Source organism: Pleuronectes platessa, chromosome 24 (genome assembly GCF_947347685.1).
Source record: "Pleuronectes platessa chromosome 24, fPlePla1.1, whole genome shotgun sequence".
NCBI classification, from domain to species: domain Eukaryota; kingdom Metazoa; phylum Chordata; class Actinopteri; order Pleuronectiformes; family Pleuronectidae; genus Pleuronectes; species Pleuronectes platessa.
Window position 1 is genome coordinate 5939222 of NC_070649.1, and position 18524 is coordinate 5957745.

General features: G+C 44.1%; 2 protein-coding genes across 5 annotated transcripts in view; one reads left to right on the forward strand and one right to left on the reverse strand.

Moving 5' to 3' along the window:
• Positions 1 to 18524, reverse strand: part of LOC128431252 (methyl-CpG-binding domain protein 5) — a 20638-nt gene continuing 2114 nt past the window's right edge. For 2 of the 3 annotated variants that reach the window (XM_053417516.1, XM_053417517.1), the window contains exons 2-10: positions 13884 to 14456; positions 12806 to 12908; positions 11675 to 11846; positions 8970 to 11366; positions 4945 to 5159; positions 3747 to 4865; positions 3214 to 3287; positions 2289 to 2367; positions 1 to 2163 (exon numbers count right to left, since the gene is read on the reverse strand). In XM_053417516.1, the coding sequence (XP_053273491.1) occupies positions 2101 to 2163; positions 2289 to 2367; positions 3214 to 3287; positions 3747 to 4865; positions 4945 to 5159; positions 8970 to 11366; positions 11675 to 11846; positions 12806 to 12908; positions 13884 to 13996 (4335 nt within the window). In that variant the 5' untranslated portion in view covers positions 13997 to 14456 and the 3' untranslated portion in view covers positions 1 to 2100. The remainder of the gene's footprint in view (positions 2164 to 2288; positions 2368 to 3213; positions 3288 to 3746; positions 4866 to 4944; positions 5160 to 8969; positions 11367 to 11674; positions 11847 to 12805; positions 12909 to 13883; positions 14457 to 18524) is intronic. The other variant, XM_053417518.1, reaches the window with a different exon arrangement.
• The window catches only part of orc4 (origin recognition complex, subunit 4), a 10456-nt gene continuing 9780 nt past the window's right edge, over positions 17849 to 18524 (forward strand). Inside the window, exon 1 of one of the 2 annotated variants that reach the window (XM_053417520.1) lies at positions 17849 to 17950. The gene's annotated coding sequence lies outside the window, so the exon portion shown is untranslated. The remainder of the gene's footprint in view (positions 17951 to 18524) is intronic. The other variant, XM_053417521.1, reaches the window with a different exon arrangement.

The window sequence follows — 18524 nt, forward strand, 5'->3', positions numbered from 1 at the left end:
TCTGTTCGTGTGTTTATCCCGATATTGTGCGTCGCTGACCATTTAGGATTCAGCCTGAACCTTCTGATAAGTTTGTTAGTGTTCACAACTGCATTTACTACCAACACAAAATCCCGTCTGCCGTTCAGACGAGCGTATTCATAAATATTATGGTCTTCTCTTGAGCCGAGAAGTTTCCATGAAACAATCTGTAACAAAAACTTGTAAAGCCTCGCTGTAAGAATAAGGGTTAACTGTAATGCTCGCTTCTTAAATAAAAGGGAACATGACCACCTCTGTAATGAACTATGAATACATGATATTTTCACAAAAAACATACATATACACATATAAGGCTTGAGTTCTCAACTCTCGGTAGTATTATTGCCATCTAGCATATTTGTAAAGCTTAAAATAAATATGAAGTACTGTACATAAATAATTTACAACAATAAGAAAAAAGAAAGAAAATACACACAAGGCCCCTAAATGTGAGAAATGCTTCCACTGCTCTTGAGTTAGTGTTTCGTTTTCATGATCTAGACTCTGAGGTCGGTTACTGTACCTAAAGCTATAGCCGTGGCGAACATGACTAGAATCATGGGAGGAACAAAATGTTAAAATTACTGTACAAACGTAAATCACAACAGTCAAAGGATTCTGGGTTTTCAGAGAAGGAAAAATCCACCGTTAGAAATCAGGTTGTGTTGCCTTCATGAATAAGATCATCTCAGAAGAAGATGGAGGAAATTTGTACCGGCTTTCAAATGTAGTTGAAGGTGAAATGCTTCATATATAATGCATCTGCACATGTAGGCCTGAGAGCAACGACACAGGAGGTGATATTAGGAAAACATGCAAGCATGTTGTTTAATTTCGCGAGGGCGATATTTGACTTGTGATAAATAAACATAAACAATCCCTGGCTACGGACGCAGCACCACGGACAGCTCCACCTATAGTGTTAATTTGGAGTCTGCATGTAATTTGTAATTCACAATGATAGAAGCTGGATACAGAGTTTGATTACATTCATAATCAAAATGAGGGGGAGATTATTCATTGTCAATGACACTTGATAAAGTCATAACTGTGTGAGGGTGGATTTTTCCTTCTCAAAACGACAGGTAACCAATTTTCTCTCGTCTGCCTGTCAAACTGGAACAATTCACCGGCTCCACCAGACTTTTCTTCAAATTATTATTCATTAAACCACAATATCAGGATTTTCCTGTTAACGAGCAGATGAAGATTTACCAAAGATGATCCGACGGGGAGGGGGGGGGGGGTCCTATCCCGACACTGAACACTTTCTGCTGGTAAAGTTCATTCTGTGTTTTTTAATCTTATCAGAACAAATGAGCACAACTGGAGTAAAGTGTAATAATGGAGAGAACTCATATACTCGTGCCTGTTCCACTGCTATTCCCTTATTCCAAAAAAGGGGGGGGGGGAAATAATAACAAAAATTAAATAAAAATTTAAAAAACAGCACATCTTACAGTTCCTCATATAAAAGCTTTAGGCTGTATTCTTAATTATCCTATGCATGCGGCCGTATGCAACCGCACTTCTGAATAGAAACCAAGACATTGGTACACTTCTTCTGCTTTGTTTTTGTACAATAAAAGATAAAATGTGCATTAGGTACGCTTGTACATGACATTGTACAATATTTACATACATTTCTTGATATCATGAAATTTCAGGATTATCTATATACATATTGAAAATGTATCAGAAATATTTGGACTGTCTATTTTTCTTAAATATGTAAGGTAATACTTGTAGCTTTTTTTTGTTTATTTTACTATATTATACTAGAAAAAAATAGTTAATTCAGTGAGCAGTAGACAAATTGCAACCGTTTCTGATGTTTTTCTCAATTTCTTTCCCTCATCTTTTTTTTTTTTGCTTTCAACCAGTAAAACTGTTTCTGTGATTGGAATTTCCAGCACCTTCTGTGGTCGGTCAACAAGTCGAGTTCCTGTCATGGAACAACGACGTACCACCGCATGTCCATGTGTAGCACCTGTTAGAGAGCTCAGATCGCGTGAAGGCTGAACGGACAAGTCTGCCAAGGCTTTGAGGACGTTCCCCGGCCGACACATTCATTCAATGTTATCTGGATATTTTCCTCCTCTTGGGCTTCGGGAGCTTCACCTGACGATCCCTCGATGGGATCTGGAGACGGAGAGAAACGTTATGGTAAGGCCGGACAGGTAGGTGGAGGGAAAACAATCTTTCATGGAGATAAATATATTTTAATCCATCCCTCTTGAGGATCGTGGAAAGTTGTAAACACTCACCGTGCCCGACATCTTGTCCAGCTCACTCATGGCCTCGTGGATAGCAGCTTCCAAGTGATTATTCAGTTTCCCCGGTCTGCTGGAAAACATTTACAATTTACACTTTTAACATTTGGGCTGATACAAGCCAGAGGGAATGCAGGCATCTTTTTGCTTTAGGACATTTGGTTTCTGCAGGAACCGAAACCATGTTTCAGGACATCGTCTTTAAAACACCAGGTTTCTGACTGTAAAGCACCTAAAGTCAGAATCCCCACTAACACCCACTTACTGTTGTTTTTGCTTTTGTCGAAAATGGGAATGGATACAATTTAGGATTTACTCCTGGGTCAGCGGACTCTGCAGTAGACCGGTTCTTATCAGCTCAGGCGTTAATCAGCAGTGATGGGAACATGACACCCATGTGAATGCTCTCATTTCTTCTTCTGTGTTTTGGCAGTGGAGGCTCTGACGCTGAACCTTTTCTGGCGAGACATTATGACGTATACAGAGCTATCAGGCGTAAACAGCCTTGAACATTTGTGTACATGTTATTTTGGGAACAAAGAGCTACGGCCATTTCTTTCTTTGCATCGTTCAAGATGCAACCCTGGCAAGACAGCGAGGTCAGTGAGCCTCAGCTTCCTGTGCGTTAATGACGTTGAACATGACTCACTGGGGGGAAAAAAGAACAGAAAGACCAACTCCTCTAATGGCGATGGCCAAGGAATCATGTAATGATGTAAACAACAGAGGAAACACTGTTAATCTGCTCTAGGATGCTTTGTTGGTGTGCTTGGCTAACTGGTTTACACTATATTGTCGGATTTACAGAATAGAAAAAACCCTGTTCTAGATTGGAACATTCACAGTGTTGGAGCTGGTATTAAAACAGATCCTGGATCATTTTTTTTTAATGGATCATATTCTATTCAGATTTACTTACTTCAGGCCTCGTTTGGCGGCTCGGTCAAGGGCCTCCAAGTCGTGAGTTAGTGTTTTTAGCTTCTCTGGCTCTACCTGTATGAACAACAGAAAAATATTACAGTACATTCAAGGTTGTTGAACAGGAGACAGAGAATTCCCTTCCAAGTAAAACAACGCAGAATTTGGACAGTAGTATTTCAGTTTTTAATGTGTACTAGCAAATTTGGCAAAATTCGGATTTGGCTGGTAAAAGGGTGAGTTTGGAGCATTTTGGAATCCATCTGCTGCTATGGCCAGGGAACAAAAAGTCCTGTTTCCTTCTGACTTTTCAATCTTGCAATCAAGTCAAAATCCCTCATTTTGACTTGCTGGAAAACAAGCACCACAAATGGTAATCCAAGAATCTACAGAGCTTGTAATGTTTCTATAGAGGGAACATTGCTGGCTGGTGAGTTGGTGCAGTCACTGAAATCTGTCGTCAATCTACAAACTTAATTAGTAAAAAAGATGACTAGTAAAATGATGACAGGTGGTCCCAAACTGAATTCTCACCTTCGCCTGCTCCCGCAGCTGCATAGCAGCGCTGTGCACTTGTTCGTCCCCGGCCAGCTTTGCAGTCCAGGGCGGGAAGCCCTTCAGCTGTCCCCAGACCAGCTCCCCCATGTTGAAGGTCCTGGATCGGTAGTGAAGCATATCTGAGGATGGAGAGTCTGGCTGCCGCAGGTCTTCCTCACTGCTCAGGCTCTTTGTGTCGGAGGGACTAGGCGCCATACCATTGAAGTGGCCGTTGTAGTGGCTGTAGTCTTTGGCTGTGGCCAGGGGACCCTCCAGGCTCGTGGAGGAGCTGGGCGACTGGTCGTCACCCGTCAGCTCCTGCCGCGGGGGACCTAGGACATCACCATAGCCGCGGGTGTTGAAATGGGGGGTGGCTCCGTTGATATGGATGCAGCGTTCCACTGTCTGCTCGAGACGCTCCTTGTAGTTTACAGGAGTCCGGCTACAGTTATTAAAGCGATATCCATCATCGTGGGCCATGGCCAGACCATGATCGTTGGAGCCTTCAGTGGGGCAGAGAGGGGCGGGAGCCAAACTGGCGGGTCGCTCCATGCACGGACTACTCCTAACTTGGGTTGAACACTCTAAAAATTCCTCGCCGCCCCAGGTGCTGTTGTTGCTGTGCGCGTCAAAACCTCCCCCGTGCTGCGTCTCCCCGTCCCACTGCCCCCTGGGAGTACCACGGCCAGGAGAACGGAAGTAATCATTGGCCTCAGGAGTGCCGTCTGGAGTCATCTTCCCAGCATCCATGTTCTTCTGACCCCGTCCTGGCCTCACCTGCCTCTGCCTGGTGTGCAGGGGTAACGCATCCCCCTCCTGGTGCCGATGCAGGACTGCACTAACTGCTTGGGGGAGGTTGATAGGCTCCCCTATAGAAGCAGTGAAGGCACTCATGGCGCTGAGGGCAGGCACCGGACTCGCTTGCGTGGTCCCGCTCACTGTGGTTGTTATTGTTACATGCATGCCCTTGCTGGCGGCGTCCACCACAGCTCTGTAGATGGCGTCCACCGACTCTGGGCCACCGCCGGGCCCCCTGTCAGAGCTAGGTGTACCTGGAAGCCTCTCTCCCTGGGGCTGCTGCCCCTCCCCAAATTGTGGGTGCTGCAACATCCCCTGCTGTAGACACAACATCAAGGTTACACATGTTTTAAGAATTTGGAATGCCATCTGAAACGCCACTGGCAACTCATCCCACCTGGTAGTTCTGGTAGAGGCAGGCCATGGAGCCAGCGTTGACCATGTTGCCGTCTGTGTAGGGTGTGTTGTCAGAAAAGTGCTGCTGGCCCTGGTAGGCCGGGTGGGAGGCCACCACCTGCTGCATGCCCTGGTGGACCTGCTGCTGGTACATCTGACCTCTGTTCACATGTGGTGGAAGGCCTCCCACACCACAGCCAAGGGATGATGGGTTTCCTGCAAAACCAAGAGGACAAAGAAGTCAAGTGGATGTCAATGCAGTCTTTTTTCCTCTACCTTTAAAATAGTAATGCTGAAATCATAGAGTAAAGGAAAATCTGAACATGGAAATACCAAGTCGTACATAATGATCAGTATATTTGGCATTTCTTTAAATTCTGTTGTTTGCATGAAGCTTACATTTAAGAAAAAACTGACACTCTTGGTGTTAGTTTGCTCTTCACAGCTTTCTCGAGAAAAATGAACTACTTAATTGCAAACATCACCCATAGTCCAAATTTGCTGAGTCAGAAAGTCCCTGAAGGAATAAATTTTCAATTCAAAACCAAAAAATACATCTTTGTCAATAAACCACTTTAATGCTTTTAGTACATCAATGAAATAGGACAGCAATGAGACCATCCCTTTTCACTGAAATCCATGGTTTCTCAAGAGTTGAGAATTTGTTTGTGGCGGTCGAAGTAACTTAGAATTATTTAATTATTTCATCACAACACATCAGTGCACAAATAAGAGCAGATTGTGCATCATCAACTGCATTTCCACTTAGTCTTTTGCGATCAGTGCACTATATAGTAAAACAGAATTACCAGAATTTTTTTTTCAAAAGCTGTCGTCCAGGATATACCACTGTTCTGTCTGCTGAGCAGTTTGTTAAAATGTATACCTTTCCACATTCACTGCGCTCACCAGAACATGAACAGCAAGGCTGAGTGAGTTCCTCTCAACAGACACATTCGCCATAAAACAAAAAAAAGTTGCACGTTAACAATCTGTCGCAGCCCAAACTAGCAGACACACACACAGCTGCTAGATGTGGAGCACAGACCTGTTGGCAGAGCACACAAGGACAGAACATGAAGGAAACACATCAAGGCCACAAATGTATCAATGGATGAGAAAGCCCAGCATCGATGTTATGAAGACAAAGCCGACGCAGATACAAAATCTCAGAGGCCTAATGCTGTGTGTGTGTGTGTGTGTGTGTGTGTGTGTGTGTGTGTGTGTGTGTGTGTGTGTGTGTGTGTGTGTGAGGGAGCAGTGACTGGAGCAGCTGGTGCGATGCTACGTAGCTGAAGGGCAGCTGTGTGTGTTCTCCATTTTTTTTCTCCTCTTGTCTTTCTTCCCCTCTCTCTATCTCTCTCTCTCTCCTCTCCAACGCTGAGAGCCATGACTCGGCCCAACCCCCTCCCCCCCTTTCCCCCTTCATCCTCCACTACTGCTATGATATAGTGACGGCTGTTGCCAAGGGAGGTTGCCATGGGAACCAAGTGATGATTGGTGGTTCTGTCCGCTGCCAGGAAGCTTGTGGGGGGGGGGGGACGAGGACGAGGGGGGGTTACGAGGGTCGGGTGGTGTGATTTTTGCCTGCTGGGGGATGGGGGGCAGTCAGCTTGGTGGCAGGGCGTCTGGGTGGGGGGTTACAATGAACTTTGGAGTATTTGTTGATGGCAAGAGTGGAGTGGAGGGAGGGGGGGGGGGGGGTTTCAAAGCTTGCTAGCTCTCTAGAAACAGATGGTATGAGGCTAATGCTAAGAAGCCACTGACAAGGCCACTTTCAAAGAGCTTTCAATGCTCTTAAGATCCCTGACATGTCATTCAAATTAGTTTCAAGTAGGGGACAATGCACAGAGTTACTCTGCAGCATAACATCTGCCATTTGGTGACAAAAAGTATTTTATCCCCAGAGCCTCTAAGAGCTTAATGTTTATGAGATTGTGTCACCATCCTAGTCAGCTGAATGACTGAGCTGAATTGGGTTCATTTGCTGTACTGATCATATTGGGAGGTTCTGAATAGTCTCTGGCAAACAGAAAAAAATGAAAGGCCTTGCAGGTTTTAGACAACTAGATGCACTGAAATGTTTGGCTAAAATGGTCCCATGTTCATGTTGACGATAGTTATGACACAAAGATGTTCATGAATTAGCACATTTAAACCATCAGTACAAGTGTTAATGTACCATACATGGTGGCGAGTGCAGATTTAAGGACATTAGTTATGAAATTCATTCCACATGATAAATTTCAATAGTACTAATAATTCTAGGGGAAATTCCTCAAGGCAAACATAAAACCATGATTCCCCTATAATTAACATCCCAAAAGAGTATGAAGCTATAATGTATAAAAGCAGGCAGCTGGTCAGTTTTCTTTGTTGTGAGGAGGCTTAATAAGTGACTAAAACAATCAACCAATTATCAACATAATACACATGGTTGTAAATTCCCCGAACAAGCTGATGATGCGAGTTTGCGGTGAAAAGGTAGACGGCTCCAAAAGGATTAAATGCCGGATATTTGTAGAAAAAACACCAGAAGAAGAGATTATCAGCCACATAACAGGGAAAAATAAAATTGACAACACAAGCAACAGGAGGATGCAACAGGTCGCCTCACTTCCTCCTGGTGTTGCTCCTGTATGTTGGCTCAGTTATGAGAAATTATAACATGGCCATGGGTGTATTTGGGTCAGTGGCATGAAGCTCATATTCCCCCTATGGTTTAGTTTAAATTTACTTGATTTACTAAACTTACAATTAACTTGAATACATCCTTTTCTTGGGACCTAGTCTCACATTTCTGGATTTAATCAATTAAGAGAGAATCTTTGGGTACAAATGTGATTTAAAATGGCATGAAATCAAAATAAATACAATATATACATTTTAACTAACCTGGTGCATGCTTTTAAAATCAGTTTTTCAAAGAATTTAGAATTTCTCATGAGGCCAACCCTTAATTGTCAATGTCCCATTTACAAACAGCATTACACACTTCAATATTTATTTCATGTGTTAAACTCAATAAGTGGATATTGACCTCCTGATGATTGTTGAGGATATCAAATATATTAATGTAAAAAACTGTTTTTAATGAATTTTCCCCCACCGGCTCTACCCCCTGACCCACACTGGACCACCTGAATTTCAATGACTGGACTTCGGAGAAATACAGAAGGCACCTGGTGATAAGAGCAGGTGGCCTGCAGCAGACCTCGGTGATATCTCCATTATAAACCATATGAGGACACACAGATGCATGTTGAATACATAAACCCATTGCCCGGTCCTGCAGCAAGCAGGGGAGGTGGGGGAGAAAAATAAGATCTAGGTCTTTTCAGTGCTTTCAAAACAAATGCAAACATGAATGTGCCTACACGCACACACCCTCACACACTTACAGTCATACAAAGTCATTCATATGCACACAAATGAAGAGAAGCGCACATACACTGTAGTATACAAGTAGTGGCCAACATGTACACACATTCAAACACACACACACACACACACAGGCCAAAACACTCATCAAAGGCTTCAGTCCGGTCTCTATTCAGGGTCCATCGTTACTATAGCGACCAGCTAGCAGAGAGAAGCTCTAAAGAACACCCTATCTGGGCTGCTTCCCTGAAAGCATGATGCAGATCCCATTCCCATCTTCTAACACCATTGACTCATGCTAGTATACAAATAAAACAAAGAGAAACACTGGTTGACTGACAATTAGCTGAGCTTCCAAAGATGAAGGGCCTGCTCATTAGCTCAAAGATGCTGGAGCTACAGCTACATTGTCCAGGCTCGGGCCCATCACCTTAATTCTTTGGTTCTGGTTTACTCATTACCTTAGAAACCACGGCTTTACCAGTAGCTTATCACTGAGATGGGAGGGGAAATGCACAGTCAATGTACGAATCTGACTTTGAAACTGGCACTGGAATACATTTATTGCCATTTTAAAATGAAAATCTGTAGCATGATGATGATATTAGTGATAGCACCTGATGTGCTGTAGTGCTGACATCTCACCTGAATCGGAAATGCTCTGTGTACAGCCTCCATCACCCCCTCCATGTTGCATCACGACCATGTTAGTCCGCCCCATACTGTGAAGGAGGTTCTGCTGTGAAGGATGAGGGCTAGGGTGGGATAGTGGCGGGGGATTGGTGTTGGGGCGTCCCAGCGGCATGCCATCAGGGCCCACTGGTCCACCACCTGGCCCCATTGGCCTACAGTTACTCATGGAGGAGGCCTGCATTTGGGCCATTATGTCAGGGTACTGGCCTGGACGTGTGCCCAGATGGCCTCCAGAGGAGTCCATGTTCCGGCAGTGCTGCATCACATCTCCTGGACCCTGCAGCCTCTGCTGAGCATGCAGATTATGCTGAGGGCCACCAGGTACCATTCCCGTGCTGTCGTTGTAGTGCAGCTGCGGAGCTCCTTGAGGACCCTGACCTGGACCAGGGCTAAGACCTGGACGATGGCTACTCCCAGTCAAGTTATGGGAGCTCTGGCAGCTCATGGACTGGAGAAGCTGGGCCATGGAGGCGTTTGGGGGAAGGTTCCCAAGTCGGCCCACTTTTCGCAGCTGCTCAGTTGCACTGGGCCCTGGCATGTGGGGTCCACCCATGCCTGATTTGTTAAGCATGTTGTAGACCATGTTGTTACTGTTATCGTGGTTTACAGCAGCACCACCGGACGACTGCCTCCGTTTGCGCATGGGGTCCCTCTGTTGGGCCATGAGTTTGTCTCTGAGAGCTGCCCGACCACTCTGGCCCTCAGGAGTATTGAGCAGCATGGCGGAGTTTGGCGGGAGCATGGGATTTAAAGTGCTGTGTCCCTCCATGCCTCGAGGGCCGGTTATAGAGCCAGGGTGCCCACCGCTCCCTCCACCAACCGCCCCCATGCCTCCGATACCAACTCCACCACCAGCCATGCCAGTAGTGCTGTTGCCAGTAACGCTGAGTTTGTTTTGATTTGCTAGCTGTGCTTTGGCTGCAGCTGACAAGAGACTGCTGGCGGGGAAGGAAGTGGCGTTCTGTGGGTTGAGGAGCTGGTTGAGGGGCATCCCCAGGAGACCTGGGTGGCCCTTCTGGGAAGCGCTAGGGGTTGCCAGAGAGGAGGATGACGATGAGGAAGAGGTGGGTGAATACATGGGGTTACCATGCTGCTGGGTTCCAATAGAGTTGACCATCCCGGGCAACAGCTGGGAGTCTTTGTACTGGTGGAGTGCGTCTGTTTTGTTGGTGGAGGGGCTGGAGGGCATGGCCGGTCTGGGAGACCCGATAGCGGACCTAGGGGAACGAGGAGGGACCTTCATGGTGCCACATGGGGCCTGGTGCCCGGAGGGCATTGCAAAGTTTCCATGATCAGATGAGGTGGAGGATGAGCGTGAGCGATGAGGGGAGGCCTCCATTCTCGCAATGGCAGACCCAGTCATGTGGACAGGGGAAGTGACAGGGGAGGGGGACATGGAGGAAGCTGGACCACCCTGTTGAGTCCTCTGACCATGGCCACCATGACCTACAGGCCCAGGCTTTGCTGTTGGTAAAGGTAAGTTGCTTGGCAAGGGAACAATGGTAGGAGGGGGTATGTTTACATTCATCATTGGTACCTGAGAGTGGATATTAGGCTGGAAGTTTGAGGGGTTTTGGGCGTTGGTGGGAGGCTGGTTGACTTGTTTCCTAGGTATAGGGTCTAAGATGCCTAAGGGGTCTTTTTCGGAAGTCAACTGCCTTTTCTGAAGGGCACAGGATGGTGGTATGGATGGGGTGGGTGGCACCGTATGCACAGGCGGCTGTGTTTTATGGTGAAAAGCCACACGGGACATATCCATACCCGGGGGAAAGTTGCCCCGTGGCACGTTCATGTTCATGACAGGGCTTTTGGCAGTGGCTGTTGGGGAAAGAGGCGTGCTAGTCCTCCCTGTCATGGCGCAGGATGGCTGGCTCGCAGGGGAGCCATGGAGCATCACACTGGGGGGGGAAAGAGGCGTCCTAGTATTCCCATGTATGGAGGCTGAGCCGGGACTACCAGCTCCTGGAAAACCACAAGGATTGTTCCTTGGAAAGCAGTCAGGGCTACCCAGAGTGTCCGTACTTGGAGACTGTGACCCATCTCCATATAGCTTTGCACTGGAGGGAGGTGGGCTTAGCATGCCTCCGTAACCAGCCCTGTATGGGGATTTGGGGCATGGCTCCCCACTGCCCAGCCTCTGTGGCCTGGGGTACCCAGAGTAGAGCTCCGGGTGCTGGGCTCCACCCATCTCCTGGGATGAATAAAGCCTGTGCTGCTGTTGTCCTACTGCCATCATCATCTTGAAATGATTGTTGCAGTCAGGGCCAACAGCATTGGACAGGCCGTCGTGGGGTTTATTCCTTATTGCTCGTTGAGTCGTGGAATGCGCTGCAACCACATGTGATGTACCTTGAGGCAAAACAAAGCACATTTGAGTTAACACATCTGACAAAGTATTTGGCAGGACACTAAAGTCATTAACTACAGTAACTATGAGGGCTGGGACTACTACAATAAAGAACTTAATCTATAGACCTGGCTGATTACCTGGTGTTTCTTTACAGCAGAAGCACACACAATGTTTCTGTAGATAGGAGCACCAGCCACCTGACTTACCTCAGCATGTTTTACTTTGTGTGTCTGAGGGCCACCGACAAACTGAATTTGTTTATTGAGCTCAGCGGATTTGTAATGAATGTATTTATAGGTACTCGTACCTCTTCCTGGACTGGTCAGTGTCAGAGGTGGGTGCGTCACCATGCTCTTGTGCAGCGTGGCCACGGCCAGAAGCTTCCTCTTGTGAATGCAGAGTTTGGTGACATCGTCATCTGCTCTCACGTCCTCCGCTGTCCTCTGCTTGACAGCCGCCCCTGGGTCGAAGTTGAACACCTGAGGAACAAGAGGAATTATGTATGGCTTTTAAATAAATGTATTCAAGTGAAATGATCATGAATTTAACAATAATAGTAAGCTTTTTATCAGTAGTTTGAGACTTATCTGAGGACCTTCAGGAATGCTGTGGATCCAGGATAGGTGGGTTATGGTTTAGTTATTAAGTTGATACTTGATGGTGCCACAGAGCCCAATTATGGATCAGGTATTCTGAGCATTTGGAGGAATTGAGTGGGGATAATCTTTAGGGATTGACTGTTTATATTACTGTTGCTTTATTAAATTGATTGTTTCAACACAAACAAAAGCCTAATTTTAAGAGTAGCTTGTCAGAAGTTGTGTGCACTTTGGTTTGACTAGAGTCACGTGAATTCTTCCTCACGGACTATCTTCCTCCTCATTCCTACCTCTATCTCCTTCTCTCCTTACTACCTGCATTCATAAATGCCAAATATAACACATGGTGAAGTAGCTGGAAAAGTAAAATATGTCAAGGTTAACAAGTTTAAATCTGTACAAGGCTCATGGAACATTACTTTCATTTTTTTGAATGTTCATTTTGTAATAAAAATGGCTGAAACCTCTGCAAGCTATGTCTTCACTGACCTTTACTTCTCCTCCAAGACAAACTATTCATGCATACCTGAAAGAGCAGGGACCAGATCCAACATATGATCCCCTGAACTAAACCAAAATCCTTTTTGATGTCATCTGCTAATGCACTTTAAAAATGATTCCACATCTTTTTTTCAAAGTGAACAGCTGAAGAAAGAAGCCTGTTGCAAAAATGTTTTTAATCTGTTTGGGGACCTTGCTTAGCGCCAATATTTGGACAACACCCTTTTAATTTAATTTGCAGATTGTGAGTTCCACCTTTACCTTATTAATTAAGTTATATTCTGGAGAGCCAAGTTGAGAGGAAGCTGGAAAATCAACCAACCCAAAAAATTGATTACCTTGTGAAGGATGAGTGGGCACTCCAGGCCACATTTGCAGGTTCCATCTGTCAGCAGGTAGGTCTTCACCTGCTCAAAGCTGGACAGCACCGAGCCACTGGGACTGCGCACACACACAAAAAAAAAACACAACAACATTAGGCCGAGGACAGACTTCAGCTGGTGTAGCTCCAGAGCACAAAAAACCTTCAGTGAGATCATATGTTTCAGCAATTATTTGCATTGTAACATATTAAACATCAATTTCTTAGGTGGGTTAGAAACTTCTTGAGGCTTATTTTACAGGCTTGCGACCATGAAATCATATAGTAATATTTGACAAATTTTGCTTTAATATTTTAGCCCTATGAGAATGAAACTGGGAGAGATTAAATGTTTTGTGACCTAAAACTAAATTCTCTTGGGGAACATTTCAAACCTGCCACAGATGAAAGAACAGTCTGTACCATTGGTTGTTTCTATCGAGCAAGTGCAGCAAATGGACATTTTAGAATGTTGTGAATATGAGCAATACAAAGTGTGCTGTGACAGTACCAGGCTACGGTCACAGAAGTAGGCAGGATTCTTTCCAACACCCAAAATAAACCTGACACCAGCCGAGTGCTTTAGATCATTGTGGCTGGTAAATACACGTGCTGGTGTTCATGTGCCAGGAAGGACGACTTCAGGTCCACAACAAACTCAGTCAAAGTCCCTGATGCACCAGCTCACTTGATTTTCTGACCGATTGACTTTATTTATTTATTTATTTATTTATTAAGGGGGAGATAGGCTGGAGAAATTTGCCAAAGTTATTTTATTCTGTGAAAACGTGAGCAGCACTTCACCTGTTACAGAACAACGTTTCGTGACAACAGCAACCTACCAAAGTTGATTATATTCTAGGATAATTGTATAATAGAAAAATACTTTTCTATAACCATGAGTCCTCACAGTGAGCAACATCATTATATCAAAGAAACACTAAAAACACCACGTTTGTGTTGATACCCTGCAGAGGCGATCCATTAAGAGGAACCATCTGTGTGGAGCAGGTGAACAAACCTGTTGGTGCTCTGGTTTTAAAGGAAGTTCTTACCTTAAGTATAAGACCCCTCTGCCACGCTCTGCCTTGCGCTGCCAGCCAATGGGGACCTGGACAGGGGCTGCCTGCCTCTCATCTCCTGCCTCACAGTCCTTTCCGCCATTCATTGCTCCACTGGAATTACGCTCAACACCTCAGAGGTATATAAATCAGACATCAACCAGTGTCTTCGCAATGCTCGTCATGTTCGTCTTCCAAAGCGATGGTGGCGGCTGGGTGGAGGAGATGGGTAGGGCTGCAGGATTATGCTTTAATGTGGGACTCTGATGGGGTGGTGGATGAGCGGGTGGTCGGGTAGGGTGAGGCGAGCTCACGGCAGACCCTACCCTTTGAGCTGCTTCATGGCTACAGAGCTGAATTGCCCATGGACTTCCATTACTGCCTCTTGTCATTCAGAGCCATCCAGCTGAAGAGGGGAGGATCGGGGAGTTGGAGCGCACTGTGCTTTACTAGTTTTTTTATCATTTGTCTTCTGCCGACCAGAAATCCGTCCCTCAGTCGGACAAGTAAAATATGTTCAACATATCGGCTCCCAAGCGCAGATGGGCAGTGGTATCCCCATGGTTCCTGTGAGGGCAGAACAGAAGAGCAATTAATGGTCAAGGCCATCAATTTTCTGAGCAAGAGCCTAAATCGATAATTTAATCTGCTCTGAGAACATAAAGACATAAATTGTACAAAAGCCCCCTTCAATTTCTGACATTAGTGTTATCATTCAAATCCAATTATTTACATCGTCCTGCTGAAAGTAAAAATGCAAATCATTGATAAAAAAAAGGTGTATTTAATTGTTTCACTACAATGAAAGATACCAGACATCTTGAATTAAAGAAGGATTCAAAGTCACATAAAAAACATTTTCTAACAAAAACTCAATCTATTATTTCAGCTTCACTTTCTATTAAATATTAAACCACTTGTTATGAGCTGCTGATGTTTTCACCAGTTTAAAATGTGTGGTCGGGGAAAAGGATTAACCAAACGGCAGATTAATCGATCATGAAATAATAGTGTGGAATTTTTCTTCCAGATTTCGACTACATAAATGTAAAAACAACCAAACCTGGCCTGTTAAAAAGGGACAATCATGCATATCACGTATTGCATCCTCCAGAGACTTATCTGACAGTTGTATGATGATACAGATTGATCCACTAGCCCAGTACATGCCCCAATAATAAACCGATTAAGCAGATCAGGTATCATTGGCCAATCTTTTTCATCAATGTCATTATAGACACATAATCCGGTTTTAGTGCCACGTCGAAACCAGACCTTGTGTTACCTTAAATAAAAAAGGATTTCAGTAAGTGATAGCTGAATGTTTCAGTAAAAAAAAACTATATTATCCTATATAACTTAAAAAGGACAACTTCTCTGCCTCACTGTATTCTGTGAGCCGTCAGATTCAGCGGAAACATTGATTCAACATTCACTTGATAATAAAGTACAAGTACTGAGATGTAGTTAACTTCAATTTCACTGTGTTGTTTACCTTTTTACTTCTATGGCTTCTGCCGCTGCAGCACAGCTCCCATAGGGGGAGAAATGAGCGAACGCAGGGTTAATGAATGTCACAGTGCAGTAACAAAATGTGTGATTAAAAACCTACAACCCCTTCAGCACTGTGGAGTCTCCGTGGTTTAGGTTTGATGGTTAATTACTATTGTTCATATTAGTGTCAGTATCACATTTGTCTGGTAATTAGTCCCTAAATCACAATTGAAATGTTATTAATGTGATTGAATAAACTAGATTCTCAAATATCAAGTTATAGCTTTTGCTGTGTAACTGCGCTGAGTGAAATGAAAATAGCACCCATCTTTATTTCTGAACAAAACTCTCAGTATCAGCCCACAAAAATCCATATAGCAGTCTGGCTGAATAGGAAATGTACAAATAAATCAAAATATATTTAGAAAAGACACCAGTAAACCAGGCTGAATCCAGTCTGCGAGAGATGGAGCGTCATGTAAAGCCTCCTCTCTGCTGCTGACTCATAACCGCCCTGTGAGTGGCTGAGACCAACCCCAGCGACACCACCACAGACGAGGAGAGGCGAGGAGGGCGAGGCTGTGGCACGGTGAGAATGAAGCAGCAGTTTAATGTCTACTGTTTATCTGGAGATACGCAGCGGCAACAGTGGCACCTCATCACCTCAGGAGAGCCACGCAGTGTCCTATCAGAGCAACGGCCTCATCGTTAAAATCTCATTTCCAACAACTCCATGTTTGGAAAATGCAGAGGTAACAGAAGGCATAATTCCAATTGTTGTATTCTCTCCGGAGGTAAAAACGAGTTATTTTCCAATTGCTTAGTGCAGCGTTGGTGTTCATGGCAGGGAGAAATATTTCACCTCCATCTTTAAGGGTAGTTTTCAGTGTTTTGTCTTTTCGGTTTGGTTGGATCAGGAGTGATAGAGCAAGACCAATGGACAGATCAGATCAATAATGACATCGATGAAATTCAGATCCACCGACATTATGATGAAGAATCGCATTGGGGCCTACCTCACCCCAATACTCCCTTATATAAAAAGGAGTAAAAACTGAAACATCTCTGACTCATAGCTCAACAATTACCATGTGCAAATTACTGACAGTTCTTTCTAATCTCAAACCTTTTATTCTTGAGAGATATTTCCTTTTTGGAAAATTACTCTTTTGGCCTCTTTTCCTTCATTGTTCACAGCATCAAGAAAAGACCAGAGAGCAGCAGAGAGGTGGTCAACCTCAGGACATTGTGGATTCAAAAGAACACTCAGGAAACTGAATTCAATTATTTCTGCCCCGAAAACAATTTAACAGGGATATTTATTTTTAAGAGTGACACGCTAAGGTCTTCTAACAACAGAGCTTTACAGATGTACATAGCTGAGGTCATCGTTCATGTTCACCTTCGTCAACTACATGTTGGGGCTACAGCGACAGAGGACATGCCACATGCAGGACACATGAACTGGGATTTGTAAGCTGTAATACCTAATCTTATGTAAACATATGTGCAAACCACCATTGTTCCATACTTCAAAGTGAATGAGAAACACTATTAAAGCCCAACACGGCCTGATCACATATGATAAATGTGTGTACACGGGTGCCAACGATGCATGAACTCCAACACTGAACCACAAATCAAAACGACAGGCGGAAGGTCTTTCTTCAAATGAAATCCATGTGTATTCTTTAAGGTTAATATCAATAAAACTGAACTTAACAATACAAAAAAAGCCACTGGGTGCTGTATCTATGGCTTGTACACAATTTTATCGTGTTCATACATTTCAGAAACTGATATGTCAACCTCATTGGCACAGAGGACATTGAATGCCATGTAAAATATTTGTTATCCTTATAAAAGCTGATTTCTTTTTTGGCAGAAATATGGAACTTGATTAACCGACATCCTGTTCTTGTAAAATGTGTGACGCAGAAATAAACAAGTCACATGCAGAGCTCCGCTGCAGATCATTCTGCCGTTACATAGAGCAGTGCTTATGTGGCAAAGAGCAGGTTGAAAACAATAAACATTTGAATGTTTATAGGAGGCTATGATCCAATTATCCTCAAAGTGAAAGCAACAGATCATCTAAATTACCAACTCTACAAGAAAAAAATATCTTATTTAAGGATTTATACCTAGATGGCATAACAGCAATTTGGGGAGACTCTGAGCAATCAGTGCTAAATTTATTATAACAATTATTGTGCAGAAAAACACCATTTAAGTCCTTCTGTAGAGTTTTGACGCAAAAGCCAGATACCTGTGATAGACGCAATGGTTGTACTATGATAATATCTCATTGGCAACTGCACCAGATCAGCTGCATCAATAAGGGGAAAAAAACAAGATATGGAAATAGATCAGAAATGCATCGTGAATATAATCCACCCTGATGCACTAATTCTGCCCTCCCTCACAATCGATGTAAAGGAGAAGTGACTTCATAAATGACAAAGGAGAGAAATGTGGAAACATCACTGCAGTCTCTGATGTCTGTGAATCTGAGACACGACTACAAAAGCGGAGTGAGCTTCGTATATTTTTTGGGGCCTGCGAAGGTAAATCTGATTTATTTGATAAGGTGAAAGTTGATAATTGAAACAATCAAGAAAGAGGAAAAAGATACAGCACTGCTACAAACATATTTTGGAAGAGAAGAAACTGTTTCAGGCACATGTGTTGGGGTAAAGCAACACAATCCAGCTGCAAACTTCATACAAGCTGTGCGTGAGAGGCAAAGGACTCGCAGTAAAGAAAGATAATGCCGAAAACGTCATAAATACAGGCACTGGAGAGTTACAGCAATGCAGTCTAAGAAAGGGGGGGAGGATAAAAAACAAAACAAAAAAGAAATCACATCAAAAAGGCAAGTGGGAGACACAGCCAAGGGTTCTTGAGTAACTGAGTTTGCAGTCCATTAAGGATGGCAGCTTATGTAAATGAAAGTGTTCCATCCAAAATCTATGTCCAAATATTAAAGAATATGATCAGACTAAGTAGCTTGTGTGCATTTTCATCTCATGGTTAAGTAGTAGTTTGTTCTCCTAGGACCTAGTGTTATTAAAGTGGTTCACACAGGGATATTGTTTTGCATGTTTTACGGGGAAATAGAAGCATGATAGCAGCTATTTC